We start from the raw sequence: 20,307 nt of genomic DNA on the forward strand, positions 1-20,307 counted from the left end.
GACAATTTTGGGTGATAAAGCCATATAGAATCTTCTAGAAAGAAGGGTAGTAATCAGGCCAGGCACAGAGAGTAGTTTCTGGGTTAGCAGTCAATATTCTATTAATTGGCCTGAGTCTTGTTTCTGAAAGTGTTGATTTGATAATAATACACTAAGTTACATTTTAAAAAATCAGGGGTGCCTGGGTGGCTCAGACGGTTCAATGTCCCTTGATTTTGGCGAAGGTCCTGATCCCTAGGTTGTGGGATTGAGCCCAGCACTGGACTCCACACTGAGCATGGAGCCTGCTTAAAATTCACTTTCCCTCTCCCTCTGTCCCTCTCCCCGCCACTCTCCGCACTGTCTCTCTCTCTCTAATTAAAAAAAAAAAAAAGAAAAAGAAAAAAAAAATCAGGCTAGGAGCTACTCTTGAACAGGAGAAGGGACCTAAAGGGAATTGAGGGGCCCTGGTCATGTTCTCTTTCTTGGGCTAGGTACAGATTATAAAAGTGTATTCACTTTGTAAAAATTCATTGAGATCTTCTTTTCTATTTGTAACTTATACTTCAATAAGTTTCTTAGAGGGAAATTTTTAAAAATATTAAATGAAGAGGTGTGCATGGGTGTCTTAGTGGGTTAAGCATCCAACTCTTGATTTCAGCTCACGTCGTGATCTCATGGTTCATGAGATCGAGCCCTGAGTCAGGCTCTGTGCCGACAGTGTGGAGCCCACTTTGAATTCTCTCTATGCCCTTCCCCTGTTCACACTGTCTCTCTCCATCTCAGAATCAATAAATAAACTTAAAAAAAAACCATATTAAACAAGAAACACAAGGTTTTGAGTATCAGAAATATTCTTCTATGAAACTTTTTTTATCTTTTCAAATATTTACTTAAATTCTAGTTAGTTAACATATAGCGTAATATTGGTTTCAGAAGTAGAATTTAATGATTCATCGCACCCAGTGCTCATGATGACAAATGCCCTCCTAAATACCCATCATATACCCTACACAAAAATAAATTCAAAAGAGACAAAAGACTAACTGTGAGACAGAAACCATCAAAATCCTAGAGGAGAACACAGGCAGTAACCTCTTTGACCTGGGCCAAAGCAACTTCTTTCTAGACATGTCGCTGAGGCAAGAGAAAGAAACACAAACATGAACTACTGGGACCTCATGAAGAGAAAAAGCTTTTAAGGGCACGTGGGTGGCTCAGTTGGTTAAGGGTTTGACTTGATTTCAGATCAGGTCATGATCCCAGGGTTGTGGGACTGAGCCCTGCATCAGGCTCTGCACTGGGCATGGAGCCTGCCTAAGATTCTGTCTCTCTCTCTCTCTCTCTCTCTCTCTCAATCTCTCCCCCCTGTCCCTCTCCCACTTGTGCAAGCTCACACGCATACACACTCTCCGTCAAAAAAAAAAAGATAAAAAGCTTCTGCACAGCAAAGAAAACAATCAACAAAACTAAAAGGCAACCGATAGAAAAGGAGAAGATATTTGCAAATGACATGTCTGATAAAGGGCTAGTATCCAAAATCTATAAAGAACTTATCAAACTCAACACCCAAAAATAAATAATCCAGTTAAGAAATGGGCAAAAGACATGAATAGACATTTCTCCAAAGAAGACATCCAGATGCCCAACAGACACATTAAAAGATAATGTCACTCATCATCAGGGAAATAACAAATGTATGAAACTTTTTGAAAACCTAACTCAAAATTCTATATGTCATTTAAAGGGCAGTGACAGCAATAATGCCATTATTACAGTTTTAGGATTGAGGTAGACTATAGACTTGATGATTTGATAACTTATTTAGAGAAAGAAGACTTTAAAACTCATTCAAATTAAGAACTTAAAATGAGAAGTTAGCAGTCAAAATTTTAAATTAAGTAAATAGGGCTTGAAGAAACTATAAATTGTCAAAATTGTGACAAAACTTAAGAATAGGAATAATTTAACAGGAAGGATAGAAAATGAAGGTGTTCAATAGCAAACCAGTTTTTCTTATAAATCATACATTTTAAAATCTGTATAAAATTTAGCAAATAAGAGATTTACATCCACAACAAAATTAAATATACTATAGAAAGGGAAGGCCAGGCTAATAATCAAGAATCTGCTATTTATGACATAAATATGTCAAAAGAATAAGAACTATAAAACATTCATCTGTATGAATGCAAAATGATACGTTTAAGGGTTTCCTTAAAGAACTTTAAATAAAATCGCAAAATAATACTCACAAAGTAACAAATAATATGTTCATAATTTTCAAAGCATCATAGGTGGTAACACAGAAATGCTACCACTTCAGTGAGCAGTACAGGCACTGCCTCTGCTTATCATTTTGACAGTTTTTGGACAGTTCAAGGTTTGCAGAAGAGAAGACACAGTATAAAAAGTTCAGTTCTTCCCAAATTAATCCATAACCGCAACATAAAAAGCAATAAAAATCCCACTGGAAACTGTGAACACAATGCTTCACACTCCTTCCTCTCCACCCAAAAAACGATGACTAGATTTTACTCACTTCGTTCATTGCTATGTAATTAGTGTCTCAAAAAGAAAAACACAAGCAAATGTCTCTGCTCATTAGAGATAAGAGAATGCTGGAGCCGGTCTCAAGCCATTGCCTGGTGGGTTCAAGAACAGAGTTGCAGAAAGCGGCTGGGCATCTGACCCCTGCAAGGTAATGGGGACCAGAAGGGCTCCTGCATGATGACGAGAGGCCAGAACCAAGTATGGGTTGATACCTGGGTCTACAGCACAGCCCCGCCCCTCCTGAAGGAGGTGGAGAGAAGCAGCCTAGAGCTTAGAGGTTCCTCATCCTCCAGGCTGCTCAGACTAAGCTATGCGGCGACTGGAAATGGATATTCCCCCATCGCTGCAGGCTAGGACCCCAAAGCTGTCATCACAGGACCTGGCTCTGCATTGCGGCCCCAGGGAATCGGGAGTGGAAGGAAGCACGGAACGGACAGACACAGGCAGACACACACGAAGAGAGAGAGCGAAAGCAAACTCATAAACTCAACTTGTGAGGTCAGCTAGCAAAGCCCGAAGCTGTGAGAAAAACCCAATAGGAAGAAATATTTTTTAAAAAGCAATTAAAGAGTTTCAATACTTCCTGATGGAGACACATTTATCTGGGGAATAAATCTAAAACAGATACGCAAGGACTCTATAAAGAAAATTGCAAAATACAATTAAACATTTCTAAATGACTTGAATAATGCCTGCATATACCATCATCATGGAAAAGGCAGACAAAATTTCAGCAAGATTTCAATTTCCTCAAATTAAAGTACAAACATGATGCAGTCTCAATCAAAATGCCAATACTGGGACATTTTTATAGAGGAGGGTAAAATGATCTTGAAAAATAATATGGAATAAAGGTCCTGAAAGAGTTCCAACAATTCTGAAAGTCACGAACTCGGAAGAGAGTCAGGTAGAGCAGCAGAAGGGGATGCACTGCGAAGCAAGAGATATTAAGGAGGAGCTCCAGCGAATCTGAGGACTTGGTATAAATCAAAAGTGCTTCTAACTGATGGACAAAAAGACACCTTGTTGAGAAAGTGGCATTAAGCCAATTGGAATTCAGGATAGAAAAAAAATCAAATTACAGTAAAACTGGATTATGAGGAACTTGTTCTGCGGGTGTTCTGCAAAAGGAGCAAACATTTCTAATAAATTTTAACTTGATAAACGAGCCATGTCTTGCAATACTAGTTGTACGTGACATCGAATGTCACATGACCACAACGGAGCCAATGGTTCTTAAAATTCGCTCTGAGATATGAATGCTTCGGATGACAAATGTGTCCTGGGAACAAATTAGGCTCCCAAGCCAAGGTTTTATTGTATATTTCTACCATACAGTATCTAAATATAGACTCCATATAAATTAAAGACATGAATGTTAAGCTTTATGACCTTGGAATGAGGAGAATCTCTTAACGTTCAAAGAACAAGAAATAAGAAAGGGGAAAAAATGATAAATTGGCTTCATCAGAACTGCAAATTTCTACTCACAGAAACTTTTAAAACAGTGTTAAAATACAAGGTGCCACTGAAAGATAATTCTTCAAACACATTAGACATGCAAAAGATTAGTTTCCAGTTGAATGTATGGAAAACACTCACACGAACAAGTAACAAAAAGACAGACAACCTTATAGAGAAAAGGACAAAGGCTGTGACATGCGATTGGCAGAAAGGAAACCCACCTTACAAATAAATGTGCAGAAAGCATTCAAGCTTATGAATAATGAAAGAAGTGCAAATTAACTTAACAATGAGATTTTATGCCCAGCAGATTTGCTAAAAATAAAATAACTATTATTGAGTGGGATTATGAGATGGTCCTGGAATAATGTAAATGAAGTGTACCTAATGATCTTTTATATTCCTCTCTGATTTTAAAATATGCATCCCTTGGCTGGATGGGTTAAGCATCAGACTCTTGATTTCAGCTCAGGGCATGATCTCGCAGTTCGTGGGTTCAAGCCCCGCATCAGGCACCGTGCTGAGAGCCTACTTGGGTCTGTCTCTCCCTCTCTCTCTGCCCCTCCCTCGCTCATGTGCTCCCTCCATCCTTCTCTCTTTTTCTCTCTCAAAACAAACAAATAAACTTAAAAAAATAAAAAGGTAAAATAAATAAAATATGCATCACTTCACACAAACACCCTATTCAACCACCCACACTTCACACACAGGTAACAGATAAAATGAAATATACACCCCCAGGTATGAATGTATGTTTAAATCACACCAGCGGGAGATATTAGCACTGCATTTTAGGAATACAAGGAGATTTTTTTGCTTTCCTGGTGCCTGGCACATCACAGAACGACAATTAGCTAACAAATAGGTGATTTAATATTTTCAAACAATTGTACTCAATAGTCTATTTCAACCTATACATAAAAACCTCAAGGGGCGCCTGGGGGGCTCAGTTGGCTAACCATCCGACTTGGGCTCAGATGGTGATCTCGTGGTTTGTGGGTTCGAGCCCCCAGGTCTGACAGCTCAGAGCCTGGAGCTGCTTCGGATTCTGTGTTTCCCCCTCTCGCTGCCCCCTCCCCCTGCTCGCACTCTGTCTCTCTCTCAAAAATAAATAAACATTAAATAATAATAATAATAAAATTTTAAAAACCTCAAGCACAGTGTTTCCAAATGTGCTCAGGTGTGAATGTCACCCCTGAGGGAACAGACTGACATCAACTATTTATATAAGGGCCTTCTGAGGATGCACAGCAAGGCGCGAGGTTTTCCTTACAAGAGTTGGGCTACAGATGTCTGAAATCTATTATGGACACTATCAAGTTGCAATGAATTTGCTGCCATAGAGACAGCTGTACGAGTGCAGGCGGGAGATGAGGACGGGGGGCAGGGCTGCTCCTGGGTCACACTCAGCAGAGAAAGAACCAGGTAGCAAATCCAGCCTCCAGAGAGGTTAACAAGGCATCTCGTCTTTTCAGTAGAGAACACTCCCAGGACCAGTCCTGATCAGAGCAGGGACAGAGAAGACAGAGAGCCTTCTGGAGGACCACATGTCTGATGGCGCCCACACGTCCAGACAGATGTTCCCAAGTGGGGACTGCAGCCTGGGAGGAATCAGAAGACGGGGTGAGGCACACCCTGGAAGACCTTGTGAGGAGCAGCACGTGGGGATGAAGCTCTGTGTGCGGGGTCGCCTACAGAGCCCTGATGGGACCAGCCGGCCTCAGGCAGCTCTGGCAGGGAGCACGCCCAGCATCTTCCGTGGTGTTGGCAGCAAGGGGCACAGAGGACAGAGGTCTTCCTTGCTCCCCCAGATGCCACTGTCTGGATTAACATGTATACTCTCCCCCGCTAAAGCCATCAAGTCATCTACTGGAAAGAGGGGGGGTTTGGGGGGGCCAGAGAGGGAAACCACACAGTCCCCTCTGGCTACCTTCGCACGGAAGCGGGCGTCTGAAGATAGATCTGCTGGTGAAGTGAGAAGCACCAGCCCCCCCAACAGTGTCATTCTCCCTCGGCAACGGGCGGCCGGACACCTGCACCCCTTCAGGCACCATGGGAAAGGTCAGCCCTGGCTGCTTTTGGCCAACACGCCCTTGACCCTCTGGCCAGACACATCGAGCTTTCCCCTCAGCCCTGGGGGATCTTCCCTTTCTGGGGGGGGGGGGCACCAGGAAGCCCGGTTCTAGGGCCCCTCGTTCTGTGCACACCCAGTAAGAACGGCCGCGCCTGCACTTACCCTGTGGGAGTCCTTGCGGCCGCGTGTCCTGAGGTTGGAGGGATGTCCCCGTTCAGCATCTTGAATGTGGTGCTCTTCCCAGCACCATTTGCTCCCAGGAGCCCAAAGCACTGTCGGGAGGGAAGAAGGAAGGGAAAAACATCTAAATTAAGGCAGACGGTCTTGACTCTCAGCCGGCTCGGAGCTGGCATTTCCGCGCCCCCACACCCGCAGACCTTGGACATCACGTGGTTGTTATCAAGCACTCTGCAGACTGCTATGCAGTCTGGAAAGTTCTCCTGGTGTCTGAGCACAGGAACCATTTCAACGACCATCAGGGACCCATAAGTTCATGTAAGGAACACTCCAGAGGACGGAAGTGAAGGCCAGCTACCCGGGACTGTGCGGAGACCTCCCGTCTCCTCAAGGTCCTAACTGTGTCCCTCTGGATGATCACAGTTTTTGGAAGCCACGTCATTGTAATCATTATGCCCTTGACTCTGCCGCACAAAGTATGTTCTATGTTCTAAGAATACTCTCCCCAACCCCCTGCCTCTTCTCCCCGCCCCCCACTCAGACTCTAGGCTGATCCTGACATTAGTTAAGATAAACGTTAGTTCTAAACCAAGTCAATGTTTTTCGTGGTTTTTTGGCTCAATGTTGTCTCATACTCCCTGTGAAAAATGGCCTTCTTGCTGTCTTTTCCAGACCTAGACTTCACCTTGCATCTCAGCACACTCTCAGCTGCAGACTCTATGGTAGAGACAGGCTATGTGGCCTTGAAGTCCCCTCCCAAGGGCTGTCTGTGGCTGACGGCAGAAGCTGGCTCTGTCACTGACCCAGGCAGACCTCCTGGCTCCTTGAATCTTGGGGAAGTGCCCATTCTGGGCTTCCTGGTGCTGTCCCTACCTGATGAAGCACAGGACCCTTCTCTGTACTTCTGGGTCACAGCTGCTCTTCTGAATTGTCCCCCACGTCAATATCCATGCTTTTCCCATCTCACTGGATCTCCCCCTCCTCATCTGACATAGGGGTCCAGCTGCCATTTCTGGACCTGCAGCTCTTAGGCAGTACCACTCGGGTGCTTTAAACCTCATCCTGCCTTGGGGCAGCATGGAGGCCGGTCCATAACACTCTGTGTTCCTGGTTATTAATTCCTAGGGGACAGGGACATATCTTAGTCACCTCCACCTCTCCCACCGGCTCTTGCAAAGCACTTTACATCTTAGTATTTAAACCACTACATTCATAAAAAGTCCAGCAAACAGGGGTTCCTGGGGGGCTCATTCGGTTAAGTGCCCAACTTCGGCTCAGGTCTTGATCTCACAGTTCGTGAGTTCGAGCCCCGTGTTGGGCTCTGTGCTGACAGCTCAGAGTCTGGAACCTGCTTTGGATTCTATGCCTCCCTCTCTCCCTCTCCCTCTCTGCCCCTGCCCCACTTGTGCTCCATTTTTCTCTCTCAAAAATAAATAAACATTAAAAAAAAAAAAAAGAAGGTCAGCAAAAATAGAACTCCAATGTGAGTAGCATCTGGGATCATGTCCGATCCGTGGACCATCTTCCTTACAAAGCGTTCCAAGTTCTCACACCCTCCGGCTTAAAACTACCATGGACAGGGAGCAGCAAAAGTTGATTTTTGAAGCAACATTTAAAAATAAAGTTCGATATGGGGGCGCCTGTGTGGCTTAGTCAGTTAAGCGTCCGACTTTCGCTTAGGTCATGATCTCGCGGTTCGTGGGTTCGAGCCCCGCGTCGGGCTCTGTGCTGACTGCCAGCTCAGAGCCTGGAGCCTGTTTCAGAGTCTGCGACTCCCTCTCTCTCTGACCCTCCCCTGCTCACGCGGTCTCTCTCTCCTAGAAATAAATAAAAAATATATAAAAAAAAAATATAGTTCAATACGACACCAAAAGTTAGACAGTGAGTCTCTGAGTTGAGTGGCAAATAGCAACTGTGAGAAAGCTCCTTCCTTAGTGTCCTGTCCTCTTCGGCCACAAACCACAGGGCAGCACGTGAGGCCATGATGGATTGATTTACACAGGTTCCCTGGCTTCTCTACCTCAGAACACTCTTCTCTGAAACACGGGCTCTCTGCCCACAGCGCAGCCTCGCCGCCGCTCAGGGGACCGCGTGACCTACTTCGTATGTCTCGGGAGCTCGTAAGAATATGAGTGCAAGGCACCTTGTGTTTTTAACTGTTAATTAAAGGTAATCATTTTCAGACTTGATTTCTTTCTATGCAATTAAGCACAGATCAGGAATAATCTGCACGGCTTCTAGCCATTCTGATTAAACATTTCTGGTAGAATTAATGCCATCTCCATGACAAGAAAAAAAATTCTGAGCTACTGCTTCGGTGTGACTGCTCGTTCCCTTTCCCGAGGAGCATTTGGCGAGGTGGGCTTAACTGGCCGTTTAAGAAGTACAGAAGTCCCAGTAAGAGTTAGAACAGGTCCCCTTAACGAGTTGGACTGGGAAAATACGTGCACTCAGTAACACGGCATCCCGCAGCCCAGATAACGATTAAAACTCAGCCTTGTGAAATTTTTAAAATTATGAAACAGAATAAATGCCATCAGCAGCAAGGTCTCCCCCAGGGAGAGAGCCAACAGATTGTCCACTCAGATTCTGTGTCTGCTGAGTTTTGCGGAAATCCCAGAAACGTGGAGGCTTCTAGCTCTGACCTCAGCTACTCTGAGCACAGGAGAAGCAGCGCCCACAGGTTAGAGTTGCCCGGGTTTGTGAGGCGAACGTGATAACCGCTGCACTACGGAAACCGGCCAGAGTTACCCGGGTTTGTAACGGAAAGGGGTGCGATTAGCCGGTGCCCACCTCTCCTCTTCGTATGCCCACGCTGAGATCTTGAACAGCGACGGTCTTCCTGAAGCAGCTCCCATAGCTTTTACTAAGGTTGCATAACACGAGAAGGTCTTCACTCGTCCGTCCTTTCAACACTCGTATCTCCTCTTGTTCCACGTCCGTATCCTTGGAAGCCGTGACTGTGCCTTGGATGGCAGAGTGTCCTCTGGGAAGATAAAGTTAAGGGTTCATTCACACCTGGGAATAGGAACTCGAAGAGTCCAGAGAGGGAGGGCGAGGAAGGTCAGACACCTATCGACACAGAAGATGCCATCTCAGGAGGGGCGTCAGGGGAGGGGGGGTGCTCAGTCGGTGAAGGTCCGACTTCAGCTCGGGTCATGATCTCTCAATTCATGGGTTCAAGTCCCGCGGCGGGCTCTGTGCTGACAGCGTGGAGCCTGAAGCCTGCTTCTGATTCTGTGTCTCCCTGTCTCTCTGCCCCTGCCCTGCTCACGCTCTCTCTCTCTCAAAAATAGATAAACATTTTTAAAAATTTAATTAAAAAAAGGAAGATGCGGCCTAGAGATGGCAAATCAGCTCTACTCCACACACCTCACTTCCGCCCTCAGGATTAGTAACAATGAGCAACAGTCCATGTTCATCTCCTAACATGAAGGAAACGCACGCGTCCTAAAAGACAGCGAAGTGGGTGGATGCCCAACTAGAGCTGTTTTTCAATTTTACGAATAATAAAGTTATGTCAGACTTTTGTGCCCGGTGGAGAAAGAATTTATCACGAAATTGTTACAAGGAGTCATCAAAGTACTTTTACAAAGTCCACTTTTCTAAAAGAGCCCAAACGTTATAGTTACATAGTACACGTTACATTGCGTAAGCGGATTGTCACATAATATTTAATAAGCATTTGTCAGAGGAGCACAAAGTTCATTTTCAACTTGATCTATTCAAATCCGAGCTGCTGGCTTTTCAACCTTCCTTAGGATTTTCAACCTGGCACATTTTAACTTTAAAGTAAATTTCAGCTTCCCCTGGAAACTGTAACATGCCAACCTTTCAATCGTTGAATGGACACAGACCACCGAGTGAAGGCTATACCAAAATCAATTTTCTGGTTTTGCCAAAATAATATTGTTATGTAAAAGACGACCATATTATCACAGCATCATTGGGAGAAACTGGGTGAAGGGTGCACAGGGTCTCTGTACAAATTCTACAATTTCTTGGGAGTCCTAAACTATTTTAAGATAAAAAGGCACATAACATAAAATACCCACTGCCAGCTCCCAGTGCCCCTGGGTCTTTTCCCTGATTATTATCATTTTTTAAGCTTATTTATTTATTTTGAGAGGAGAGTGAGCACGAGTGGGCTAGGGACAGAGACAGGGGGAGAGAGAATCCCAAGCGGGCTCTACCTGTCAGCACAGAGACCCATCTGGGGTGGGGCTCGATCCCATGAACCAGGAGATCATGACCTGAGCTGAAATCAAGAGCTGGACACATAACTGACTGAGCCACTCAGACGGCCCCTCCATATAACTTTTTCTGTGCCTGACATCACCATCAAACAAAGACAGAATTTATTCAACACACAACCTCGATGATGAGAGAACACAGCTAGCGACTCGGAAGTATGTATTACATGACACCATCTGTAGAACATGCAAAAGCACGAGAAACAAATCAAAAACAAAAACAATGGAGGATTTTGGAAATCACTACTCCAAGATCCTTCTTTCAGCACAGGAATGCTTCTGAAATGCTTGTACTCCGTACTGTGAACAAAGATTCTATAGTAGAGCTGAAATCCACAACTCTGTGTGTGAACTTAATATATTTTAATTAACAAAGCATAATGGTTTTTTATTTATTTTGAGAGAGAAAGAGAGAGAATGTGGGGGAGGGGGGCAGAGAAAGAGAAAATCCCAACCAGGCTCTGCAATGTCAGCTTGGAGGCTGTTGTGGGGCTCAAACATGAACTGTGATATCATGACCTCAGATGAAATCAAGAGTTGGACACTCAACCGAATGAGCCACCCAGATGCCCCAAAAAGTAATGGTTTTAATGTGTTAAAACAAAACAAAGCAAGAACAGCGTTTCCGTACCAGGTGGTTAATGACTTCGGAGGTGCTGACAGTCTGGGGAAAGGGAACGTGGGTATGCTCACTTTGTGAAAATTCACCCCATTACGTGCTTCTCTGTTTGGCGGGTGCGTCCCCCTATCTGGCTGCAGGCGCATCCCTGGACCCTCCAGTGCGCCTGTCCTTCCGGCAGCCTTTTCTGACTCAAAGAGGTGAGACTGAGCCCCATCTTCCTTCCTGTTTCCCAGGAATCACCTGGAAAGTTGTACAGGTACCTCCTCGGAGGCATCCCCAGAGGTTCGGAGATCAGGTTGGGGGTGGGTAGGGGCGGAAAGTATATCTGTTTATGCGTCAAGTCATTCTAACGGACACAGGACAACCCAACATGTAGAGCACCCTTAACTGTGCCCGGAAATGTGCCACTTAGCCACCCTCCGGCTGAGAAGGGATACACACGGGCACCGGAGACTGGGCAGAGAAAGTCTGTCCTGCAGCCTGTGCTCGCTCCCTCCCAGCCAGCACCGAGGGCACAGAGCGCAAAGCCCGGCTCCAGATGGGAGAGAGGGAGTGTAGGCTAGAAGGCCCCCAGACGCAGCGAGCCTGACCAGCATCCGGCCAGCGCTCAGGTCCTAGTGGAGACTTGGGTTCTGGGCACACAGCCGAAGGCCAGCAGCAGACAGCGGGTCAGGGTCAGCGCAGGCTAGGACAGACAGCGTGGAGGTGGGCTCGCTTGCTCAGCTCCCAGGAACAGCAGTGGGTCATGGCCCCGTGCACGAGCAGGCACCGTCCGTGCCAGGTGCAGAGGGCGGGGTCTCCTGTTCTCTCCCATGACCCAGCTGCACCCGCACCGAGGCACAGACAGTCAGGTGGAGCAGAGTAACATGCAAATGCTATAAAAAGACGCTGCGGCCCCATCAGAGAAACATAGGCTGGGAAGGCACCAAGCCAGCCCCGGGAGTGGGTGCTGGAAGTGAGGGAGGCCAGTCCTCCCAGAGGCCCCGACTGGGCAAGTGACCAGAGGCAAACGCCACCCATGGGCATAGAGTGAGGGTCACAGAGTGCTCTACACAGCATGAGCAGCCCGGCTTGAGGGGCCTGGCTAAGAACCTTGGATTTTCTCATGTAGGCAATGGTTGGTGACCTGGCTAGATGTGCATTTGGAAAAACAAATGAATGTGGTGGGTGGTCACTGCAGTAGTCATCTGTAGGGAGTGGTAGGCAGCGGGTGTCTACATTAGATTGAATTTCAGTGCCCTGCGGCCTCCACGCTGACAACGAGCAATAAACACCGACTATTTACTGGGGATAGCACAGACATTATTCTAAACTATGGTTTAACTTATGCTCTGCAGAGGAATACAGAAGACTTCTCTGTTAAAAAGAAGTCTTTCGGGCGCCTGGGTGGCTCAGTTGTTTAAGCGTCCTGACTCTTGGTTTCAGCTAGGGTCCTGATCTCACAGTTGGTGAATTCAAGGCCCACATAGGCTCCGCCCTGAGAGCTCAGAGCCTACTTGGGATTGTCTCTATCCCTCTCTTTCTCTGTCCCTCCCCTGCTTTCTCTCTCTCTCTCTCTCTCTTTCTCTCTCTCCCCCTCTCTAATAAGTAAAAAATAAAATAAATGGAATGGAATGGAATCGAATCGAATCGAATCGAATCGAAGTCTTTTAGGGCGCCTGGGTGGCTCAGTTGTTTAAGTGTCTTGACTCTTGGTTTCAGCTGGGTCATGATCTCACAGTTTGTGAGTTCAAGGCCCATATTGGGCTCTGCCCTAATTGCTCAGAGCTTGCTTGGGATTTTCTCTATCCTTCTCTCTCTGCCCCTCCCCTACCTGCTCTCTCTCTGAGTAAATAAGTAAAATAAATGAAATGGAATTGAATCAACTAGAAAAGAATAGAATAAAAGTCTTTTGGAGCGCCCGGGTGGCTCAGTCAGTTGAGCGTTCGACTTTGATTCAGGTCATGATCTCATAGTTCCTGGGTTCCAAGCCCAAGTCGGGCTCTGTGCTGACAGCTCAGGGCCTGGAGCCTGCTTCGGATTCTGTGTCTCCCTCTTTCTCTATGCCCTTCCCCTGCTCATGCTCTGTATCTCTGTCTCAAAATAAATAATAAAAACACTTAAAACAATTTTTTTAAGTATTTTGATGCTACCTTAAACTGGGGCCCCTTAAAATCCATCCATCCAACAGGATTCCACAATTTAGGGTTTAAAACAGATTAAACTCACAAGAGCCAATCACAGAACCAATTACATTTGAAAAGCACTCCAAATTCTCTTCCAAATTCAGTCAGATGCTGGAAAGCTATGGACTCCAGAGTGACAGTGCCCAGTTCAAGACAGCCTTTGGGATTTGTATTCAAAGAAGTTCACGGCTTTTAGCAGATTGGAAGGAATCATAAAGGAAGCGTGCCTTGAAAAGACGGACAGGTCAATTCTATCAAGTTATCATCACAAAATACTAATAACGTGCCCGTGATCCTTGACCGGTTTTCTCCAGCAACATGGTCCTCATTAGTAATTTCTCCATGAAGGATCCCTCTCATAGGTGACTCTAGAGAGAAACAGAGCTCTTGGAAAGAGCGAGTCAGTGGATGCAGGCCATATGGGTCACGGAGGGAGAGACACGCCCCTGTGAGGCCGACCCAGGAAAGCACATTTCTTCCGTGGCCATCGAAAATGTGTTACCTGGCAATATTCTAGAAATCTTTGCAAAGCCACCTTAAATCCCACTAGGAATAACAGAGATGTGTGTGTCTACATAAGTAGACACATCAACATAAGCCTAAGTTCTATATTATTATGTATTTATATATGGGGTATATGCAAATGTCAGTATTAAGAAATATTAGGGGTACTTGGGTGGCTCAGTTGGTTAAGTGTTTGACTTCGGCTCAGGTCATGATCTCACGGTTCATGAGTTTGAGCCCCGCGTCAGGCTCTATGCTGATAGCTTCGAGCCTGGAGCCTGCTTTGGATTCTGTGTCTCCCTCTCTCTCTCTGCCCCTCCCCTGCTCATGCTCTCTCTCTCTCAAAAATAAACATTAAAAATTAAAAAAAAAAGAAATACACAGATACACATATATATTCCTCATGCTGCAGATGTTCACCCTCATCTAACAAACGTAAGAACACAGCATTAACAGCAGCAGGATCTGGCAAAGGGTGAGGTGGTTATCAGTGCTGAGTTTCTATCCATTCCTGATTCCAGGAGTTAATGACATTTAGCCATAAAAATGATTTATGTTATGGTATCAATGACATTCACCCAACATGTTGGGAAATTGAGCGCTTCCCATGGGGGAAAAAGAAATCATTGAAATGATCACCTCACAGGATGGTGCTTTATCTTTTGACATTCTCCTTCCTGGGGTTGGTGACTCACAGTGATCAAAAAAGAAAAGAAGCAAAGAAAGAAGAAAAATGAAAAAAAAAAAAAACAACCCTAAACTCACAACCTGCACTCATTCTTTTTTTTTTTAATTTTTTAAATATTTTTATTTCTAGGAGAGAGAGAGAGACAGCATGAGCAGGGGAGGGTCAGAGAGAGAGGGAGTCACAGACTGAAAGAGGCTCCAGGCTCTGAGCTGGCAGTCAGCACAGAGCCCAACGCGGGGCTCGAACCCACGAACCGCGAGATCATGACCTAAGCGAAAGTCGGACGCTTAACCGACTAAGCCACCCAGGCGCCCACAATCTGCACTCATTATAGCTACATGTAGCACTCATGGGACACATTTCCTATCTTACAATCTCCAGAAGGGAGTTTTGTCTCCATCTCCCATCAAAGGTCAGCACCCTCCCAGGGTGAGCCCCGTGGGACGTACCGCAGCTGATGGAGAAGGTCCCAGTGCAGCAAAATCCTCAGGACGAGAAGCACTGTGCCTTGTGAGGCCAACTGTACAAAGGTCCAGCCCAGGAAGTTCATCTCAAAGGGGCTGACGTAGGAATCAACGCCAAAGCTGTGGGTCAGGTCGTACTTGATCTGGTTGTAACAGAGTTCGATCAGCCCCTGACCCAGGCAGAACTGGGGAAATATGGTGAAAACCCACTTGAGGACATCGTAGATGTTCTGCAAACTCTGTATGGAGAAAGAAAGAGAAAAGAGATCTGAATGAAAGCTTTGAACAACCTCCATTTCTCCCTTGTCGGCCCTGCATTCCAGGTCCTCCTTGCCCCAGCCACTCAGCGACACGTGCAGATGGCCACGGAACCAGAGAGAATAATCCTCAAGGCTCAGGTCTGGTGGTTGCATTGCTAGGGGGTGACGTGAGCAGGAGCCCAAACCTACTTCCTCCTTCTGAGCTTCCCTCTGGAACGGGCATGTCTATCCTCAGCCTGTTCCTCAGGTGTCCTCTGGGAGCATGTAACTCGTCTGCTTTGCAGGCTCACGGGTGGGGAGGAATTCTGTCTCATGGCACATCATGAAGTCTTGCCCCCACCTGATTTAGGGGAGACTTCGGTGAAGACTTGTGAGTTGATGCTGGAGTAAGTGTAGACTCAGGGCTGCTGGGATGGAATGCATGTATTTTTCCCGTGAGAGGGACATGGACTTGGAGGTTAAAGGTTATGGACTGAATGTTTGTGTCCTTCAAGTTCACGGTTCCAGACCTGATGGTATTAGGATGGACCTTAAGGAAGAGGTTTGGGTTGGATGAGGTCGTGAAAACAGAGCTCCCACGATGGGATCAGTGCCCTTGTAGGAAGAGGAAGAGACACCAGCGTCTCCTGTCTCTGCCCTGCGGGGACACAGCTAGAAGGTGGTCGTCCACAAGCCAGGAAGCAGGTCCTAACCAAGGCAGCTTGGTTCTGCAGGCAGCTTGATCTCCGACGCCCAGCCTCCCCGGCAGTGAGTAGTAAGTATCTGTTGTTCAGGCCACCCGGTCTGTGGCAGGTGTTATAGCACCCCAGGTAGGCCACCTAGGTGACATTCCCAGTCACAGGTGACATGGGAGCTGTCGCTGGGAACACATAAATCACATGTAAAATGCCTTGTCCAAACTTGGCATACAGTAAATGTTAAACATGTGTAGTTGCCGGGGTGCCTAGGTGGCTCAGTTGGTTAAGCGTCTGACTCTTGGTTTCAGCTCAGGTCATGATCTCACAGTTCACGGGTTCGTGCTCGTCATCGTGTTCCGTGCTGACAGTGCGGAGCCTGCTTGGGATTCTGTCTCTCCCTCTCTCTGCCCCTCTTCTGCTTGTGTTGTCTCTCTCAAAATAAATAAGTAAAAACTCTAACATATACATATAGTTGTGTTTCTAAAGTGTTGCTTCAAGGCCAAGGACAAATAAGAGAACAGAAGGAAACATCGAATTGTATATAATCGCCAAGAAAATAAAAAACAATACAGGACAAGCTGTATCCTTGAACAATATACAATTTTTAAATTAAATATATATAAAAATTCAACATTCCCCATAAAGTTTGCTATTTTTCTTACTGCCTGGTGTTTTATGAATGTGAGCTTTATTTCATAATGAGGTTAGAATTGTCACAGTGTTAACTGTCATCCACTAGGACTTCCTAGAAACTACCACAGTCTGGCACCTTGAGGGAAGCCACTGCACTTCAGTCTCTCCATAAAGGTACAAAGTCCTGACAGGTAGACCCAGTTACCACTGGGGACACAGGCTCAAGAGGCTGATGGATGTGTTTAAGCCACACTGTGGTAGGATCAGGACTTGACCCTGATCTTTCTAGCCCGAAGAATAAAATCTCTCCACCAAGGAACGCAGCCTTTGGAAAAAATTCACTGCAAAGGGGTCTTCTGAGCTGACTTTTAGACACAGAGTAGCTGAGCATGTAACCCAGGAAGACCACATTTACCGCCTGCCTGACAAAGCTATGGAAATAGAATCAAGAATTGAGGCTCACGTGTTCAAAGCTGCTCTCTGCTTATGGCCAAACTCAACAACTGATACAACAGAGATATTTTATAAGGGTGCAAACCCATCATACCGTGTACGTTAGAATACACAACAGGGGTATGCCGTATCACACGTATTAAAGAGTAGTTTAGAAAATTATCAATTTTGTATTTCACCCCAGACAATGTCCAGTTTTCCCTTACGATGGAAACTGATAGCCAGACTTGTTTAAATGTAGTCTTAAATACTTTGATTTGGGCGCAACAGAAAATCCAATAAAGGGGCAAGAATCGTTTCATTATGGCTGATTGTCTTTTGCATACAGACATGGGAAAGACATGAAAGCTTCATTTCATTTTCCCTTAACTCTCGTCTTGACCACCTACCACTCTTTATAGATTTCAACCAGTCCTAATGGGGCTTATGAATCCCAGGTTTTATAAAACTGTGCCCATGAATCAAATAATGTGCCACATGGAAGGATTTTCTCTCACTGGTTAGAATGTAGAAATGGTAGAATATTACAGCTTCTGACTCAGGAACTGGTAACTAAGGAAGCCACATTTAAAAAAAATTTTTTTAAGTTTATTTATTTTGAAAGAGACAGAGAGACAGGGAGAGAAGGAGAGAGAGAGGAGAGAATCACCACACTGTCAGCACAGAGTCCAGCATGGGGCTCCAACTCGCCAACCGTGAGATCATGACTTGAGCTGAAGTCAGACACTTGAGCGACTGAGACCACCAGGCACCACAAGTAATCCACATGTTAACAATGAGGATTGTTATTTAGAGAATAACAATCTATACCTGTCCTATTTAAGATAACTGCACATTGATGAAGTGTGCAAAGAAATAATTTCCTGTAACTCTTGAGTTTCTCCTCTGCTGACCTCTCTCTCCCTGAAACACTGAGATTCTCACCAGTGAGAAAGAAAGATGTTTGAGATTGTGAGTTAGAACTCAAAATACATTTTCTATAGAAATCAGCTCGGGGCGCCTGGGTGGCTCGGTCAGTTAAGAGTCTGACTTCAGCTCAGGTCATGATCTTGCGGTTCGTGGGTTCAAGCCCTGCGTTGGGCTCACACTGACAGCTCAGAGCTTGGAGCCTGCTTCCGATTCTGATCTCCCTCTCCCCCACTCACACTCTGTCTTTCTCTCAAAAATAAATAAACATTAAAAAAAGAAGAAGAAACCAAAGGTACCTGGGTGGCTCAGTCAGTTAAGCATCTGACTTTGGCTCAGGTCATGATCCCTCAGTTCGTGAGTTCATGCCCTGCATCAGGCGCTGTGCTCAGCAGAGCTCAGAGCCTACTCTGGATTGTGTGTCTCCTTCTCTCTCTCTCTCTCTCTGCCCCTCCTTCGTTCTCTCTTCCCCTCTCTCTCAAAACTAAAAACCCATTTAAAAATTTAAAAAAAGAGAAATCTGCTTAAAAACTGTAATCGGGTAAAAATTACAGTACCCCAATTAACATCATTATGTGGAGGCACAAAGCTTAATAATACAACCTGGCTCACTGCCTCGTGAGGCTGATCTGAGAACTCAGTCAGCTCTGATTGGTTCTAGAAGAATATATTTATTGCTCGGAGGCTTACAAGTGAATATTTGAAATCACCGCTTTATGACGTTGGTTTTCTTAAGTAAATAATATCAAAATACAGCGCAAAGGGAAAGAAAGACTTTAGCACAACAGTGAGATGTCTCTTATTACTTGTTAGCAATCGAACTTGGTCCTCTGTCCCACAAGCAACTCGTTGCCCATCGACCTATGTCAGCAGTGCCGTTTGTAACTGGACACTGGCCTCTGTGCCAGAATGTCACGGACACGGAGGCTCCCGGCTTGTCTCCTCTCTGGGTCCAGGGGATCTCCCTCCTTTTCCTTTCTTCCTGCGATCCCATCCCCTAGAGCTTCACCCTTCCCACAGCCGGAGCGTCTCCAGAGTCTATTTCCTTTCCCCCTCATAGCTCCTGAGGACATCCGCGTGGCCCGAGCCCGTCAGAGGCCCGGCGGGCTGGAGGGGAAAGTCGTGTAACGCTTCCTCTACCTTCCTCCTCTAGCTAAAGCCCGATCGTTGTATTAGTTTTCTACACACAGGCTACCCATTAGTACAGATCAGTGTTAACACCTGACCTGCAAAACTCCCCGAACAGGTCGTTTCCTCCATCGAATGCCTAATGAATGTTTCCGTACTTGGTGCTTCCACCCAACATGGCGCAGAACCAGAGGACAGTGGTGGCCATCCCCGGACGTCTCCAAGCGCCCAGGCCCCAATGAGGCAGGCGTCCGTCCCCGACTGGCCAGAGACGGGCCGGCAGCACTGGAGGGGCTGAGCCCTCTTCCAGGCTAACTTCTCAGCCCACCGGCCAATCGCACACCCGGACGCCTGAGGAATGAGGATCCGAGCAGACAGCAGGGATGAAGAGGACAGAACTAAGTGCAAACTGACATCAGTCCCAGGGCAAGTGCAGGGGAGGCTGAGGCGGGGACACAGCAGACAAGACCCAGGAGAGGAGATGGGCGGCAGGCGTGTGGCCGGGGCACCACCGGATCCAGCCTGATGGAGACGTGTGCCGGGACGGTCCCCGGAAAGCGACTCGCTGATGTGAGCGCCTGCTGGAGAGGGTCGGAGATGCACTGTCACACACCCTCCCTGGGGGAACAGAGGCCATCCTCAGGGCACACTCGGCAAGTGGCTGACTCGGGATGTCACGGAGCTCTCAGGAAAGGGGGCAGAGCCGCCCCAATAACCCAGCCGTCCTGTGGTCGCAGAGCGTGGCAAGCCACAGCAGCCACCTCATGCTGTAGCAAGCACGTGACCGCAGAGAGAGGAGCTCTGACTCCTAATCCTGAGACACACGGGTGGGACACAGTTCATTCCCTCATTTGCCCTTCCAAGCAGCCATCAGTAACTTATCAACAAACAGGAAAGCAGCGGAGAACATTCTCGGGCGTCTGCCCTCGATGTTCGCCAGGCCTGAGCGCGGCTCTCCTACTGGCCCAGATGTTTGTGTTTATCAGGGTCCGTCTGTCTTCCCAGAGGTTAAAGACAGTGAGCAACTGGCACATTTTCCTTTCCTTCCAGCTGGAAAAGCAACGGCAGGAGGAAGAGGCAACATGCGCATCTTCGGGGTGCCCTGGGAGGTGAGGCGGGAGCCCACTGACCTGAGCTTTGGAGATGATGGCCAGCAGCCGGGGCATGACGGTCATCAGCAAGGTGCAGAGCCCAAAGATGAAGTTCAGGGACACGTAGGAGATGAACGCTACGTCGGAGCTGGAGAAGATTCTGGACATCAGATACATCCACGGGAGAGTCGCGTATCTAAAGAACAAAGGGGAAAA

General features: G+C 46.6%; 1 protein-coding gene across 1 annotated transcript in view; it reads right to left on the reverse strand.

The window, feature by feature from the left end:
* Positions 1 to 20,307, reverse strand: part of ABCA13 (ATP binding cassette subfamily A member 13) — a 326,881-nt gene that overhangs the window by 59,751 nt on the left and 246,823 nt on the right. The window contains exons 55-58 of the mRNA XM_039235661.1: positions 20,131 to 20,287; positions 14,929 to 15,182; positions 9,041 to 9,233; positions 6,233 to 6,342 (exon numbers count right to left, since the gene is read on the reverse strand). Of these exons, the coding sequence (XP_039091592.1) occupies positions 6,233 to 6,342; positions 9,041 to 9,233; positions 14,929 to 15,182; positions 20,131 to 20,287 (714 nt within the window). The remainder of the gene's footprint in view (positions 1 to 6,232; positions 6,343 to 9,040; positions 9,234 to 14,928; positions 15,183 to 20,130; positions 20,288 to 20,307) is intronic.

Source organism: Hyaena hyaena, unplaced genomic scaffold (genome assembly GCF_003009895.1).
Source record: "Hyaena hyaena isolate Hyena2069 unplaced genomic scaffold, ASM300989v1 scaffold_101, whole genome shotgun sequence".
Lineage (NCBI taxonomy): Eukaryota > Metazoa > Chordata > Mammalia > Carnivora > Hyaenidae > Hyaena > Hyaena hyaena.